Here is a 17,044-nt window from a genome sequence, read left to right as displayed (position 1 = left end):
CTCCATGGAGAATCTTCAGGATGACATCAGGCAGTCAACAGAACCCTGGCAAAGGATAAACAGTGCGCTACTGGCTAGACACACAAGGAGCCATGTGGAGGTGATACCAACAGTGAGCCATCTGCACAGCAAGCTGAGGTCCCAGAACCCAGAGCCAGAGCCTGATGCACCAGTATAGCATCAGGGCACTGTTCAAGTCATAACTCACACAAGCATTAAAGTGCCCTGCCATCTGTGGGATGTGCAACACCTCTATGCATCCACAATTGGATGACATGGTCAAATTATACAAGAAGGCAATGGAGAAGTACCTGAGGAAAGTCATTTCAACACATCAGAAAGATTGCGACCAGAGTCTTCCCATCTTCCTGCCAGACTACAGAGAATCAAACCCAACAAATACAGGTACAATGCCCACCAGCATGATGCTGGAAAGAGACCTACATATGTCCTACAACCTGCTGTTTGGGGCTCCTACAACAAGGAGCAGCCCATGACTGACTACATGATGAACCCTGTGGAATGGCTATGTAAATCCCATCATTGTGCCCATCAACATTTGAGGATGGCCAGCAACAAGATAATGGCTTGCTATGGCTGCATAACCAGTTATGTGGGATTCCAGGAAGGAAACCAATTAGTGCAAACAGTTGTTATACGAAGTTCAGAATCTTAGTGCAGATGTTGCTGTCTTTCCAGAATTTATGCAGTTACTGTGGTCAGGTATGTATTTTACAATGAAGTTTGCTTTGAACAAGTACCTGTTAACAGTTCAATGGGCTTATGGCTAATGCTTAACAAACTTGCTGCAGTTATAGCACGTTTTCAGAAAACCTGTACCATTGTCAAGCTGCATGTTATTAGAGTGACTTTAATATACCATTTGTAGAAGTATTTATTTACCAAAAACACTCTCGGAAAATCCGAGACTGAATACCATTCCTAAAGAAAATAATGGAAACTCTGAGCATTTCTTATACATGTAACTGTATCAGAAATAAGTAAATGTGCAAACAATGCAGCTAAAGTGGCAAAGCAGTCTGACTGTTCAACTGCTACTTAGGCAAATTATATATTGCCTTTGAGTTCACATTTGAATCTGGTGACAGGAAAAATGTGCTTAATATCATCAAACATTACAAGGAAGCAAAATGTTGTTGAAGAGACTACACACATTACCTTTTGCTACACAAGACAATGAGTTAATGATGATCATACATGATTATTTGATCACCTGCATGTGTGATATGCAACATAACAGAAACACTCAATCTGCAGAATATGATGAAGAAGCTGATGGCTGTCTTCACAGAAGTGTCATAAAAAATATATTCTTTTTTTTTCCACAGAAATACATCATCAATGTAATGTAATGATTTAGGAAAAAAATCTACAGCATTGTAAAATTGTACACTAGGTACATATTAAATACACACATAATGCAGACAGTATACTGTTAAGCTTTGCATCCACATATACAGTCAACTCTCGATTATCCGGGGGCAGATTAACCGGTTTGCGGCTTAACCGGGGCTACTGAGGCTTTTTTTGAGGCTTATATGTTGTTTAATATTCATTCACTTTTGTTTCACATGGTGAGTTGTAACACGATTTTCGCACTAGTGTGAACCGAGCTCTGCATTCTTTGGTCCAGTTATGCTAACACAATGTTCTAGGGTAGGAGTGAAAGAATGCAAGGATTTGTGGAAAATTTAAGGACAGATACATCGCCCCAGTTAGTTTCTTTGTATCGATCTTCAAGTGCATTAGCAAAATGTCAGGGTGTAAAAGTAAGCGTGCTGTGTTAAGTATTCAACAGAAAAAGGAAAATGCCGCGAAAAAGTAAACAACAATATTAAATTTTTTTAAGTGATAAGTGTGAATATTCGTAAAAAGTGTTGGATGTTGTTGACGACTGTGATTGAAATAACTAATTCAGACTTCGGTGTAATGTAAAAAAAAGTATTAAATAGGCCATGAGATTACATAAAAATGAGGTTGAATAAATTTAAATACAGGTAGGCCTATAGTATTATGAAAGTACAGTATTACAGTACTACTTTTAATAAAATTTGTCTTAACCGAGTTTTGGATTAATCGTGATTTCCATCCCCACCATTATCCCGGATAATCGAGAGATGACTGTATTGCAAATAAAATGTAATGCTAGTCTAAAGCTGCATACTGAAAAGCAAAGCTAAAATCTTACTTTCACTCTCAGCTATCTGTAAGCTGGCTACCTAAAAAATTCAATTTACTTGAACATATGATTACACTTACAACTTCCATATGCTTTGCTTGCTTTTCTTATCTAATGTGGGATCATTCCGGCTGGCTCGGATCATCTCTGTCCAGCGAACTGCTTCTTGCAGTTCCATAAATCGCTCCTTATATTGATTTCTTTCCATTAATACTCGCGCCATTTCTACCCTCGTAAACCGCTTCCTCTGTGCCATTGGGACATCTTCCTGCTTGTTAACAATAACAATGAATTCTAGAAACATTCAAATACTTGTAACATATGAGTACAACTAACCCTTTTCCCACAGTAAAATAGCATTCAAAATCCAAATACAGAGAAAAACTGGGCTGACAGCACACTGCACTACTCTGTACAATGGAATGTGCAAAGGGTCAAATCCTTCCAAACAAAGACTATCAAACATACTTCATCATCAGATTTGGAAGCCTTGGCCGTCTGCTCAGCCTCTTCACGGACTCTTTTCAGCTCTTCTTCCAGCTCTTGAATTCGCTGCCCAAGTCGGCCCTTTAGAGCACATAGTGACTTGATTTCCTCTCGCAAAATTTCTTGTTCACTGTAATAGGGAAAGCATTGTTAAATGTACAGGGAGAGAGTTTTGTATTTGATGTTCTGATTTCATTATAGTCAGATTGTGTCCTTTCTATTCAGTGCACACTGAAATGCAAACTGCAAACAAATATGATAGATACACATGCAGCAATAAAAATGTCTCATTAGAACATTAGAAATATAATTATACTGAATACCTACATCATTTTATCAGTCCTGTAGGAAGAAAAGAGTTGATGGAATATTTTGTCTCATTCTAGTTCAAAATTGCTAAGAATTAATCTAAGGGAACCTAATTCTTGATCCATCCCACCCAAAAACTGGTCAAATGTCCTAACTTGAAGGTTGAGATGCTAATAATTTCTCTGCTGCAGGTTCTACCTTGTGTTTTCATGTGTACTGAGGCAAGAAAAGGCTTAGCTTTCCATGTCTGTACCAACAGGAGCAACCATCAATTGATTTACCTTGTGAGCTCATCCACCTTGACAATCAGATCATCTTTCACAATATTCAGAGCATTTCTGAAAAAAGTAATAAATGCAAATAATTAATGGCACCAATATGTAATGTAATGTACACAAAGCATAATACAGCAACTCACATACAAAGAAATAATTTCATGAAGTTACAAGAAGATTCCATTCAAACTGAAGATCAAAACAAAAGAACTTTACAGCCAACATGACTGACAAACAAGCACACAAAAGACTGGTGTGCTGGTATGTACAGGTTCACATGAATACATGATTCAGCAGTTTCACATTAAACAATCATGAGAAATGGGTATGTTTTGTGATAGTAGTAAATGTTTTTATTGGTACATTGTTTTCTTTGCCCATCAAAAGAAATGAATTTGCTAACTTATAGCAAGGCTGCTGAACAAACAGTGCCCAGTGAAGGAACACTGATCTTTCAGTACAACTCAGAAATAAATGCCAAAGTGTCCAATGAAAAATCCACAATCATTAAAACCAATGACGAGACAAATGTAAAAACTATACTGATCTGCCCTTTATCATATCACAGGAGTTACCCAATATGAAGCTGTTCCTAAAAAATAGTAACTTAAGCATTCCATTCTACTTCCAAGTGTTATGACTAAACCTCTAGCCAAATTAGTGCATTTTCCACAACAATTGCTTTCACACAGAATTTTCAGCAAGTAATTTTTGGCTAGAAAACAAATACAGGTATCTCTTGTTAAAGAACACTCAATTCATTCATATTCACTACAATAAAGCATGTCAATTTGTACCTGTTTTCCACTTACTTACTTATGGAGCTGAGCCCTTCTTGAGGCGAAGCCAAATCTGCAGCTACTCAAGAATTTCCCAGAATTTTATGGAACCCAAAGGTTCATTACCCTGTTCACAAGAGCCCTCCACTGGTCCCTATCCTGAGTCAGATCAATCCAATCCATACCATCCCATCCCATCTCCCTAAGATCCATTTTAATATTGTTCACCCACCTATGTCTTGGTCTTACCAGTGGTATATTTCCTTCTGGCTTTCCCACCAATATCCTATATGCATTCCTCTTCTCCCCCATTCATGCTACATGCCCTTAACAAAATTAATTTTTGCTGTAATAAATAATTAACATTCATAGACTTCCTCACCCATCATGTTCCTCCCACCTTCCCAGTATGTTCACACACCTCCTTGTAAGCATACAGTTGTGTTCTTGACACATTTTATATATTGTCTTGTATAGAGTGGTATGCATGACGAAAATAACGGGTTCTAATATAGATGATTGGATTTATTAGCACCTTGGTTACAAGTTCTCTTACGCACACTTAAATACAGCACTATCACTGATTTACACAATTTCCAGCTCACTGGTGCACACACACTAGGATTCTCAGTTTCCACTAGCTGTCTCCTAGCAATGGATCTCAAGAGAGAAATTAGCACTTCAAATCACTATGAGGTTCTTTTGCTATTTCGTTTACAATCACTCTGGAACCTTGGAACTAAAAATTCTCCTGGACTCACTCCTCCAGCTTACTACTGACTCGTAGCTGCCGTGAACGAATGCTGTCACTCCCTTCTCTTATTAAGCACTCTGCACAGACCCCATGGAAAACACTCTCTCTATTGTTGATGATGTCACTGCTTTCACAGCATGATCAGATACACAGAAATGTGTGTTATCAAGCCATTGCTTAGAAACCACTTGCATAACCCCCCTGCTCCACCGCTGCTTGGCAAAGACAGAAACCACAGCCTCATCTACTGTTGCATGTTGGACTGTGTTTACAGAGCTGCTGCCTGACAACACATTTATCGAATCTCTTACACTGCTCCCTCCTTAAGACTGCTCATCCCAAGCAGCCTCTCAGTGCACTGCCTGTTCTTCCTTTCCAAGGTCTGTGCTTTCCATGTCTTCTTGCAAGTTGTTCTTTCCTTTTTTTCACTGTGTTCATTCTCCAAGCACTCCCACTGCTTCCTCCTTAAGGCCACTTGCCCCGAGCAGATCACTGCTAATGTGCCAGTAAATCCCGATGTATCACCGTCATCCAAATGTTTTATTTTTTCCCCTCCTCTTTCCAACAGTGTGCCATAACACCTGGAGTAGACAGTGCTCCCACATATCCAGCCCTTACTTCATGTGCAGCCTCTTGTTTGCTTAAGAGGGGGCCGACCCCTCCAAAATGTCCAGTCCACCATTCTTTGTAACCTGCTGGAAGTTCCGACTATTTATTTGTGATCTTCCCTCTGCAAATCTCACATAGGGTCTTCTTGAGCATTCCTCCACTTCTCAGGTGTGATTGCTGTCCTCAGCTCCACCCTCCAATGCCATTTGTGGCTGTCCTCTCTTTCCTCAGACATAGCAGCCATCTGCCACCCAGGTCCTTCACTCCCTTTCTGCCTTCATGGCACATCTGCACTCTCTCCCTGAATGTCCCTACTTTCTGGATCCCTTGCTCAGCCTTGGCTCTGGTCTACTTATTCCTGAGTGTTCCTCTCGTGCCATGGCACTCTTGCATGGCAGGACACCTTCCAACAGGCAGCAGCCAACTTCCTCCCAGATCCACAATCTCCTCGGGTCAGTTTCTTTGGCTCTCCACATCACCCTGCAGCTAGCTTCCAGCCCTATGCAGCTTCTTTAGTCCTCTGACAGGTTTCACTGCAGCACATTCCTTGGGGACCTCCCTATGTTCAGCCTCATACTCCATTTCATCAGGATTTTTGTTCAAATCCGTGGCCTTGTTTACTTCTCAGTTGGCCTGCATCTCTTTTTGCCAGCCATCCAGTTTGGAGACTACAGAAGGAAACTGTGTTTCCATTATTTCTTTAACGTGTTCTTGGAAGGGCTCTTATTTCTTGTTTCATTTCATCTCTGTTTGTTTTTGGAGACTAATGAACCTATCTGCCTCTCCATCATTTCCTGAGTGGTGTCCAATCTGGCATTCATTTCAGCCAGCATGACTTTCAGGAATTCCATGTCTTCATATTTTTCTGAGTGGGACTGTAAAATAATCTTTTGTACAATAATCACTTCAGTCTGAGCCAGTTACTTCTGACACCAGTTGTCACATATTTATGGTTGTAACCACTGCTGGGGAATCCAATATGATCCAAACCACCAACTTCTGACACCAAAATGTCATGTGTAGGGTGGTACACATGACAAAATAACGGGTTCTAGTTCAGACAATAGGATTTATTAGCACCTTGGTTACAAGTTCTCGTAATCAATATTATATTATATTTGTCCATATATATCTCGNTATTAGCACCTTGGTTACAAGTTCTCGTAATCACACTTAAATACAGTGCTATCACTGACTTACACAATTTCAAGTTCACACACTAGGATTCTGTTTCCACTAGTTGTCTCCTAACAACAGATCTCAACATAGAAATGAACACTTCAAATCACTATGAAGCCTTCTTGCTATTTCGTCTTCAATCATTCTGGAATCTCAGAACTAAATTTTCTTCTGGACTCACTCCTCCATCTTACGACTGACTCGTAACTGACCTGAATGAATGCTGTCACTCTCTTTTCTTATAAGCGCTCCGCACAGACCCCACAGAAAACGCTGTCTCTACTGTTGATGACATCACTGTTTTCACAGCACAGTCCGATACATGGAAATGTGTTTACCAAGCCATTGCTTAGTAACGGATTGCATAACCCACTGTTCCACCACTGCTCAGTGCAGATGACATAGAAAAAACAGCCTCAGCTATCATTGCATGTTGGACTGTGTTTACATAGCTGTTGCCTGGCAACACATTGATCAAATCTGTTACAATATAAATTTATGCCCACCATGGCTCCGTAACAAGTGAATGTTGTTGTGAGAGGTGTTGATAAGCCCGAGATAGTAAGGAAAGCAATAAGTTTGGCTAAAAGCTGAATCACTGCATTACATCAACTAAGGAAAATAAATGTGAATAAAATAAAGTTATACATGCAACAGTAAATATCATAAACAAGCAATACTCCCTTACTATAATGAGTATTTACTATTAAAACATACATTAAAAAATAGTGAGCAATTTTTTTGGGACTAATGAACGAGCTGGCAACTTTAATATGTAAAGCAATGGGCACATCATTTTCCATTTACCACTTTTCACCTTATGAACAGTTTTCATGTAACAAATTCCCTTCATACATTGAGGCATACCTGTATCAATACTGGAACATGCACAAAACTCATCTACTTTGACCTCATACATCTTTTTATGTTTTGTAAACTAAAAATCCTCGTCATAGGATCCAATTTTCAATCATTTAAGCAATGTAACAATAGCAATAAAGAATTCATAAAAAATTAATGACAGCTGTACATTAGCAGAATGACAGCATCTTATGTGATGTATCAGAAACTGGATCTGCTCTTCTTTCAGCTGAAAGGGTGGGGGTCCTTTATAAAGAGCTAACTGGTAAACCTATGTCAGTATCTACATCTAGATCTTCACATGATACTATATTTTGTCAACAGGAAATAACAGGAAAATTTTTGACAGAGAGAGTAAAAAGGCATATAAATAAATGGTTTTCCCCTGCTGTTCATTGACTCAGTTCTTAACTCCAAGAGTACCAGTCACCCAGAAAAAGAGAAGCCTCTTGGCTCTCTGCCTATCCCCTACATGAAGGGCATTTTTGAAAAGGTTAGAGATATTGACTGAGATTAGCTCTAACAGACAAAAGAAAGTAGGTGCCTTTCACATCAGGGTAGAAATGGATCCACATTCTAAAACATTGTGGTCTTTAGAATTATAGATAAAATCTAAAAGTTTGTGACAATGATACAGTAGAACAAATATTATGTTTTGGCACATTAACCATCATCTAGTCTTTGTCTAAAAACATCAACACCACATACAGGAAATACAAGGAATCAGCCCACGTCTCTGCTGGACCATCCGATCAGTCAACCCAGTTTGGACATCACTCCCATCTGGAACCCCATTATCACAGCAGAAGTCAAGAGACTACAATGCTGTCAAGTGTAGTTTGAGTGGAAAAAAATTGTTTTTCTTGTGTTGGTACCATAAGAAGTATTGCTTCTCTCCAGTGATGATTTCAATTGAGATACTTTTCTGGTTTTCTTAGCTCTCGCAGATGGTTTGTGCTGTGTTTGATTTATGTACACCATCTTGAAGCTGGCACAGGTGTCTGGAGATATGGATTAGCTCTATCAATTGGGTCCAACTAAGTAGGTTTTACCTGAAGACGGAGACACAATCCAGTCTCTGAAACGCTGCGTTTTCAAAAATAATAAACAGGACAGTTTTTAGATAAAGACAAGATGATGGATAATGTCCAAAAGCATAATATTTGTACTAAGAATTCCAGATGATGAATAAAGACCAAAAACTCAGTAATATGGAATATTTTCAAGACTACCACACAAGTTCAATTTCTAAGGTAATAATGTTCTTTATTTGTAAGATCTATTTGCCAAAAGTAATTTTAAAACAGTCTGTATCAATATTCTGATCCTGTATACATTTCTGATAATGTGGAAATCTGAGGGGGTGGGGGGGTGCGAATCTCAGATTTATTACAGTTTAAGTGAAATGTTGAATTTTCAAGTTTTAGTGTTTAAATAGCCTCCATTCCCAGGGATGCAAAGAAATTAAATGTCCCATGGTATTAAGGGGATTAATCACACTATTTCAACAGGGCAGAATATATGTTGTAATGTATTTGATCAACACACTGGCAGGCAACAGTTCTGGAAACATGACACGCGCATGCAACAATAGAGCAAGCTGTGTTTCTCGTATGTCCGGCAGCTGGCACAGGAGCAGTAACATCGCACAGCAACAGTAAGTGGCCTTCACGTGACGTGTTTCCTGTGTGTCCATCAGTTTGCGCATGTGCAGTGATGTCACACAGCAACAGTAGGTAGGGATCACATGATATGTTTACTGTTGGTCGATGTCCATCCTTTGGCTATATAAGTGAGCAGAATTCCTAAGCTGGCAGAGATAGTAGTGGCAGAAGCACATGAACAGAGCTAATTGGAACCAGGAGTACAGAAGAGTACAGGAGATCGGCCTGTGAGGATTTATCACGTGATTTGAAGACTTTGTTTATATGTAATTCTTGAAGTGTGTAATCCAGTGAGACTGTTATAGTTTCTGTGATGAGATGCATTACCAGGAGATGACTAGTGAAGACTAGGAATCCTAGTGTGTGTCCAATGGTGAACTGGAAAATGTGTAATTAGCTAGCTAACATAGCACTGTATTGCCTCTATTTAAGTGTGAATAAGAGAATTTGTAACCAAGGTGCTAATAAATCCAATCATCCAAACTAGAATCCATCATTTTCATCGTGTGTACCACCCTACATGTAACAATACTGCCATATTGACTGAGAAGTTGAACATGAATTGTGAATAGTAAGGTTTTTAAAAGAGGCAATCATAGCCTATTTCAAGTAATTTTTTGCATTCAAGTGTAGAGACAGGAAGATCACTAACCAATGTCAATTTGAACCTCCAGTAAGCTTGTTGAGAACACTACATACCAATGACCATGCTGACACAATTATGCATTGGCCAAAGTGTCATAATGATACCCAAAGGGTTACTCACTTGGTGGCAAGCAGCTCATTGTTCTCCATGATGAGATTCTCCACCTCCTTACCCATGCCTGAAAACATAAGATATTTATTTACAGGATGCCATCCAACAATCTCTCCCATCTTTATTTCTTTCTTTGAAACTATCCATACTATACACACACATATCAACATCACAGTGTGTATTTCATAGTTATGTCTGAATATTACTTAAACCACCTAGTATTTTAAATCTTTCTAGAATATTTACTTTTCATTACAATACAATGTACAAAGAAGAATGGGTAAATGTAGTGCTGGGAGTGCCAATTTGGTTACTCCAGACATTTGCATAATGTCTAGATTAGTTTAAAAGGAGTGGATCATACCGGCCCTTGCATTGCAACAACCTGTAATCTACTGCACACCTCCTTTATGACTTTAATTTTCTAGGAGTTCTGCACTTCAAATGAAACATGGCACTTTATTTAACGGAGCACTATGACAGTTATGTGGCTTCATAAAATGAATCCCAAGCGACAAAACCTTAATTAGCTAAAATCTCATTGTCATGTAAGGTGTGTGAGCTTGTTCTATCTTCAATGTGTCACCTTTCAGATGTGGAACTATTTCCAAGCCCAGTTCAAATCGATGTCCTTACATGTGACAGTGACCTGTAAACAGTCTCGCCACTTGCCTGAACTGGCTACTATGTAGTCTTAATCCTTTGTCTTTCTTCCCAAAAATAAGTCCATATTTCCCTTCAACCCCTATTTAGAATTAATCTGATAACTGTCAAGTGCTTTGATCACACGACTGTCTGATATAATACAGATGTTTCCATTCACATAAACCCAATCTACATGTACATTCTTTACAGCACATGCCTAAATGACATATGTTTCAGCTTTGCGCTTCCATGGCATGTTGTTCAAGGCTCAACGTGAGCTTCCTTGTGCTACAGCCAAACACACTAATACTGAAGAAGGAACTGTCATAATCACTCTCATCCCACTCCACATTCAGCATTTTGGCCCAAAGAAGTGACAACAGCCTAATCGTTGACATGTGGATAAGGGACACATACAAGCCATGTCACAGATTCAATACCCAATGTCACTAGATTTTTTCAGTTGACCCAATCCTTCCAGCTGCACCATGGCCCCGGTGTCAAATTCAGCCTCTAACAGAAATGAGTACCAGGAATCTTCCTGGGTGTAAAGGGTGGATGGCACATAAGGCTGACAGCCTCATTGCCATCTGTGAGCTGACGGTCTAGAAAATGTAGGAGGCTCATTGTCTCACAACCCTATGGGCCTCCATGGCCTGTTACAGGGATAGCTTCACCTTTTACCTGCTTCATGACCATTGACACTGGTGCATCTTTAAGCAATGCCAGGCCTGATATCACCACAAGACTGCTCAAGAGAAAACCAAGTCAGCCATACATTCTGGAGACAGTATCTGGGGAGACCCTCCTGGTGCTGGTAGAGCTGACTCTGGGATGAAGCACACTGAGAATATGGGTGACCACCATATAGATCAAAAATGAATTAATTCTGGGGCTGGATGTCCTGTGAGCTTAAGATGAGGTGATGGATTTGAAGCACCATGTGCTATGACTACAGAAAGATGTGCCATTATGATGTATTGGGGCATGACCATGAGCATTTTCCCATATGATAGGCAGCAACAAGGTAATAGTGGCTCAGTGTGGGGAAGTCATGACTGTGCAGGTGGAGGGCCACTCTGAAGTGGCAAACAGCCTAGTGGGACTAAGTTCAAAGGCTGCCCATCAAGTTTACAAGGCCACAAGTCATTCAAAATCAATGAGAAATACCCATTGGGATGGCTGAACACTGCGGGGGGGGGAATAACACCAAAGTAGACGCACTCTCTAGAAGACCCCATGTCAAGGTCTGTGCTATCAGAAAGCGAATGGCAGTCAGGCAGTCTCATGGTAAGCAATATCACTCCTGCTGATATAAATGGCTGGGACCAGGGCCATATCACCCTGAGTGGTGTGCCAGGTGACAACAACCTGGGACTGATTCTGTAGGAAGTGGAGGCAGACAGTGTCCTGAATAGAAGGACATCTTTGACCGCAGTCCCATCTACAAGAGCTGGTGAGTTCAGTGGAATTCCCTGGAGGTGAGAGATCACATGATGGAGTGAAAATGGAGCCAACTGATGGGCTGTCCAAAACTGCTGAGATGGCACTTCCCCAGAGCAAGATGGAGTACTCAGAGAGTTCCACTTAGGATTGTCGGGCATCTGAAAACCTGGCTACATGTGAGAGGTGGTGCTGAGAAGTGATGCCAACAACGTGACACCCGTGCAGCAAGCTGAGGTCCATAAATCCTTAAATGTAAGCTGATGCACCAATATAATGGCAGAAACCCATGAGTAGACCATCAATGACAAGTTAAGGATCCACTCAGTCAGCTCTGGATGATTCCAGCAAAAAGTCCAAATCTTGTTGTAATGCCCAGCCCAGGCAAGTGGAAAGCTTCCTAACATAGCAGATGCCAGCCTCAAATCAGACATTCACAGATGAGTGTGGACGCAAGTTAGATCAATGCAAGAGAGAAGCAAAGTACAATGCAGTGGCATATGGTGAAACAGTGGCGGACAAGAAACAACTAACATCAAGATCTAAGTGGCTATTTGTGGTGAGGAAGCACCAGTTCCAAACAACGATAAACTTTATATGTAGTAATATACATACATATCATTTTCATAGTGGCAACTTTTTGTAGAAACAGTGCTTTGGGCTTCATGATATACACCTGACAGTGCTGGATGAGGAATACAACAATTATATGAAGTTTTATGGAGACACACATATGCATGTGTAAACACTTATTACAATAATAACTCACATATTTCCTGTTATGTGTGTGTTCAATGTCCTAATTTTAAATACAAATACATTCTAATTCATAATTAATGGTTACACTAATTTGTTCTTACCAAAGAAGTTGTCATTTACTGCAGATGGTTAAACCGGTTCATTCGTCCAGTGAAGATGAAAAAAAAGCAAACAAATGGACATGTTAGGTTTGACATAATGTTAAAAGCAACACAGAAAACATTCAAAATATGCATGTGAAACAACATATCACTCTGGAAGAAGGCAAACATTTATTTTAAGGAACCAACACATAGCTACAGAAACATGGAGGTTGGTTCTTGGGTTACCTAACTGTTATACTGGTGGCACTATGTGAAATTGAACAATGAAAGTAAAAATATAAATGTGTTCTTCCTAATTTTTTTTTCTTAAGTAATTTGATTGTGCCACTTAAACTACAGAGGTCATACAATGAAAATGAGAAGAAAAGGTGACTGGATGCAGGTGTCTGTGCTCTATCTGACATACATGTGCAGACATGACAGCTCTCATAATATGCATACAGTGCAATATTCCCATAAAAACCAAACATTATATTGTGAAAATGTGCAGAAAAATTACATGCTACTGGTTACACAGTTACAAACCTGAAGATACTTTAAACACAACAAAGTCTAAAAAAGTGATGGAAATTTTCATTCTACATACAATCCCAGACAGTGGCCTCATGTCTAAATACAGTAAACAGCAAAAAGCAATGTCAGATCTGAGGTTCTCAGGGCAGTGGTTATAAAGAGTACAATCTCCTGGGATATAATGCTGAGCAGTTTGGTATAATTTACAAATGGTTTCAAGTATTATACTGCCTCCATTTTCAGGGTAAGAAAACAGCATGGTACTAGAGTAACTTTTACTCTCCTTGCTGCTTCCAGGGTTATTCTTCAGCCCTTAAGACAAGGGAGAATGATTTTTTTAACAGTTGTAAACTTCTACCAGATCAGATGCTATCACATCCCAGAAGACAGTATTTATTAACAAAGAGCTATGCATCCATGTTCAGTAGTCCCACAAATTGTGATTTTGCCCAATCCAGCAACACACCAAAATTCATCAGAAACAGACCAAACCCATGAAGAAAGCCCTCCATGAAAAACAAGTTATCAGTCAATGAAGAAAGTCGTCTTCTGGGTTTAGGCGCCATGTATTCTTCGTTTCAGCAGACGTTTCGGAGGAACATATCGCCTCCATCTTCAGAGCAGGTGAATGGCTTGGAATGCAGAGAGCTGCAGCCATTCACCTGCTCTGAGGATGGAGGCGATACATTCCTCCGAAATGTCGGCTGAAACAAAGAATACACGGCGCCTAAACCCAGAAGACAACTTCCTTCATAGTCATCGCCGTGAAAACCTCAAAACTTACAAAGTTATCAGTCATTCATCTATTTGAGATATTCCATGCTGTTTATGAAACCTGACAGTTTATCTTGTTCAGAACATTCAGCTACTGGTAAATATCTTCAACCAGATGAATCCAGTCCATTTCATTACGACCAATTTTAATATTCTCCTTCATATTGTACCTAGGTCTCCAAAGTGTATCTTCCTTCAGATTCTCTAACTAAAGCTTTCCAGGTATTTCCCATCTCTCTCATGCATCTTACATGCTATGTCCCATATCATTCAATTTAATTTCATCACTCTAACATGAGGGTGGTTTGAGGTTGATGCGGACTTTAATAAAAAAAATATATATACCAGAATACCAAACTATCACGCCTTTTCTGTATATTCTCCTTCTACGCTGGGGCATTTTTTTCCACCACTGTAGCAATGCACTGATGCTACCGGGATACAAAAATGTAGCCTAACTGCCTAGCCAGTTCAGGACACCACACTTCAGTTCATCACTGCTGTCTAAGTTCTGTTTTGTATCACTTGTAAATAAATAGTTGCCACTATTAAAGTTACGACCCTCGTATATGTAATTGCTGATTCCACAAATGGGTATAACTGTGGCCACATCCCATATTATGGATAAAAGTTTAAAAAGTCTGATGCACCCAGAGTCAACAGTTGCCAGCAGAACTGTTCTAGAACTCATGAGCAAAGCTCGAAACATAATACATATAAAAGGATATAATTTGTATACAGACAAGTTTTACACTAACTTGGACCTAGCAGGCAGGAGAGAAACGTTTTATTGTGACACATGTCCAAGAAAGCCAGGACTCCATCCCAACAAGCATCTTGCAATATGTCACATTGAATTAAGAAATACTTGTAGGTATAAAGTTACATAATAAATGTCTCATCTTTGTAGTATAAAATTGTATTTTATATTATTTCTAATATATGCATCAATCAACCACTGACACATGTATATTCAGTTGTCCTCATATCGCACCTTATAGTGACTTCATGGTTTACACTTTATTCAAACAGGAAGAAGTGTGATCCTTTCATACCTTATTTTCATCACACTCAGCAAAGTTTCTTCTGTTACATGCAAGTTATAAAAAAAAGCAAATCAGTTCATAATAATAGTTGAAATTACATAGCTCTGTGGTATATAACGGACAAGCAGAGAGCTGTAATGACATTTATATGGGACCACAAAGGGTTAAATATTAAACACTGTTTTGTTTAGTTTTGATATTTAGATAAGCAGCACAGGCTGCTCATTACTGCCAAATGCCACAACAAAAATTCATACTCTTCAGGTCATGTCTACTTCTGCTATCAGGAAATAAACTGTAACAGTGCTGGTAACAAAGCATAAAAGGATGTTATATACGAGCATATGTTATACATAGCATGCAAACATCTCCATGCAGCTGATCATGCTAATAATGTTTCATTACAAACCCGATGAGGCATATTCTCCTGGGTGAACCCAACTTCCTGCAGCCATGAAACAATAACCACATTACTGGAATATACCTGATACTGAATGAATTTTACTATTCAAACTAAAACACATTTTGTGTACAATTTAGTATTCACACCATTATTAGAATGTTAAATCACAAAATTCTGATATACTATACATGTCTTGAGCCTGTATTTATAGCAGATAGAACACGGTTCCTTAAAAAGAGTCATCAAACAAAAAACACATGTGAACATCATTATTATAAAGGAACCAGCAAAGCACAAATCTGCTCTGCTCTGTTATATATAAAACCATGATTATATACACTTTAAAATGAGGTAAGGTCAGTCAGTACATTATCTGCAGTGCAAAAAGAGTTTTCTTGAAAACCCACACAACACAATGCCTCCATCATTTTCCTGATTTGTTCATGGCTGCCAGTACTATAAACAAAAATGTATACACACCTCAACATACAAAATATCTGCTTAAAAAATGTATTGGTATTCCAAATTTGATACATACAGAAAGGGATTGCTACAACACGTGATGAACTAAAAGAAGGTTCAAAGGGGCCACCACTAGCTTGTAAAAACTTCAGTGGTTGGCATGAGCAACTGTGGCCAATGTGTCCACTGGGATAGCCACACACAATGCTTCAATTTATTTCCGTAACATCTCTGGTGTCAATGGTTTTGTACAATATACCACAACCTTCAGGGACCACCACAAGTGAGAGTCAAGGGGGGTTAAATCAGATAAACATAAGGAGTACTCATCACTACCTTTTGTCCTATTCATTAACCTGCTAGGGTTCCATCAAGGTACCTTCTGATGCCTTGGTGGCAGTGTGGTGGAAACTAGAGTCTCATTTCTTGGCGACTGTATTTAATTACAATGACAACACTGTCATTATTATTTACCCTAATATCAGAGTTTAAATGTATCATAGTGAACACTGTTACAAAGCAAATACCTGTGATATCAGCTCCTTCATCCATTTCTCCAAGAGCTTCAGCATCCTGGAAACTTAATTCTTGATACAGTGTGTTGCCACTCCTCTGTTCTCTGCAATAAAGAGAAATTGCTGAACTGATAAGCATTTTCACCCTCTACACTATCATTAGCACGAAGTATTTTACTATGAAGCTTTTGATGCTTCTGCAGTTTATGGTCCCTATTTGTCATGTGAGGGACATACAATCATGCAAAGGTACTGAAAATGATATGAATTTCCATATTTATGTTAAATATCTTCCTCATTCACTTACACGAACACTTGAAAAATATTTATTTCAGCAATAAACTAACAGTTACATCAAATTTAATTAACAATTAGATCATAATTCTCCAAATGCAGAAGGAATAATGTCAGCATGCTTTGTAATTTTTACCCAACACTTGAGAACACAAGAAGTTATGTGTAACATCTGTAAAAGGTGGAAGATCACTGAATGAGTGTTTACTAAAA

At 39.1% G+C, this 17,044-nt stretch overlaps 1 protein-coding gene across 13 annotated transcripts in view; it reads right to left on the bottom strand.

Annotated features, from left to right (window-relative positions):
* The window catches only part of LOC111866169 (C-Jun-amino-terminal kinase-interacting protein 4), a 114,403-nt gene that overhangs the window by 73,816 nt on the left and 23,543 nt on the right, over nt 1-17,044 (bottom strand). For 8 of the 13 annotated variants that reach the window (XM_023854842.2, XM_023854844.2, XM_023854843.2 and 5 more), the window contains exons 7-13: nt 16,550-16,641; nt 15,567-15,602; nt 12,822-12,839; nt 9,883-9,940; nt 3,277-3,333; nt 2,669-2,816; nt 2,281-2,471 (exon numbers count right to left, since the gene is read on the bottom strand). In XM_023854842.2, coding sequence (XP_023710610.1) covers nt 2,281-2,471; nt 2,669-2,816; nt 3,277-3,333; nt 9,883-9,940; nt 12,822-12,839; nt 15,567-15,602; nt 16,550-16,641 — 600 coding nt within the window. The remainder of the gene's footprint in view (nt 1-2,280; nt 2,472-2,668; nt 2,817-3,276; nt 3,334-9,882; nt 9,941-12,821; nt 12,840-15,566; nt 15,603-16,549; nt 16,642-17,044) is intronic. The other 5 variants (XM_023854838.2, XM_023854846.2, XM_023854840.2 and 2 more) reach the window with 3 other exon arrangements.

The sequence above is a fragment of the Cryptotermes secundus genome, unplaced genomic scaffold (assembly GCF_002891405.2).
Source record: "Cryptotermes secundus unplaced genomic scaffold, Csec_1.0 scaffold599, whole genome shotgun sequence".
Classification (NCBI taxonomy): Eukaryota; Metazoa; Arthropoda; class Insecta; order Blattodea; family Kalotermitidae; genus Cryptotermes; species Cryptotermes secundus.
Note: the sequence above shows the minus strand (reverse complement) of the source record. Positions and strands in the feature narration are given on the sequence as shown.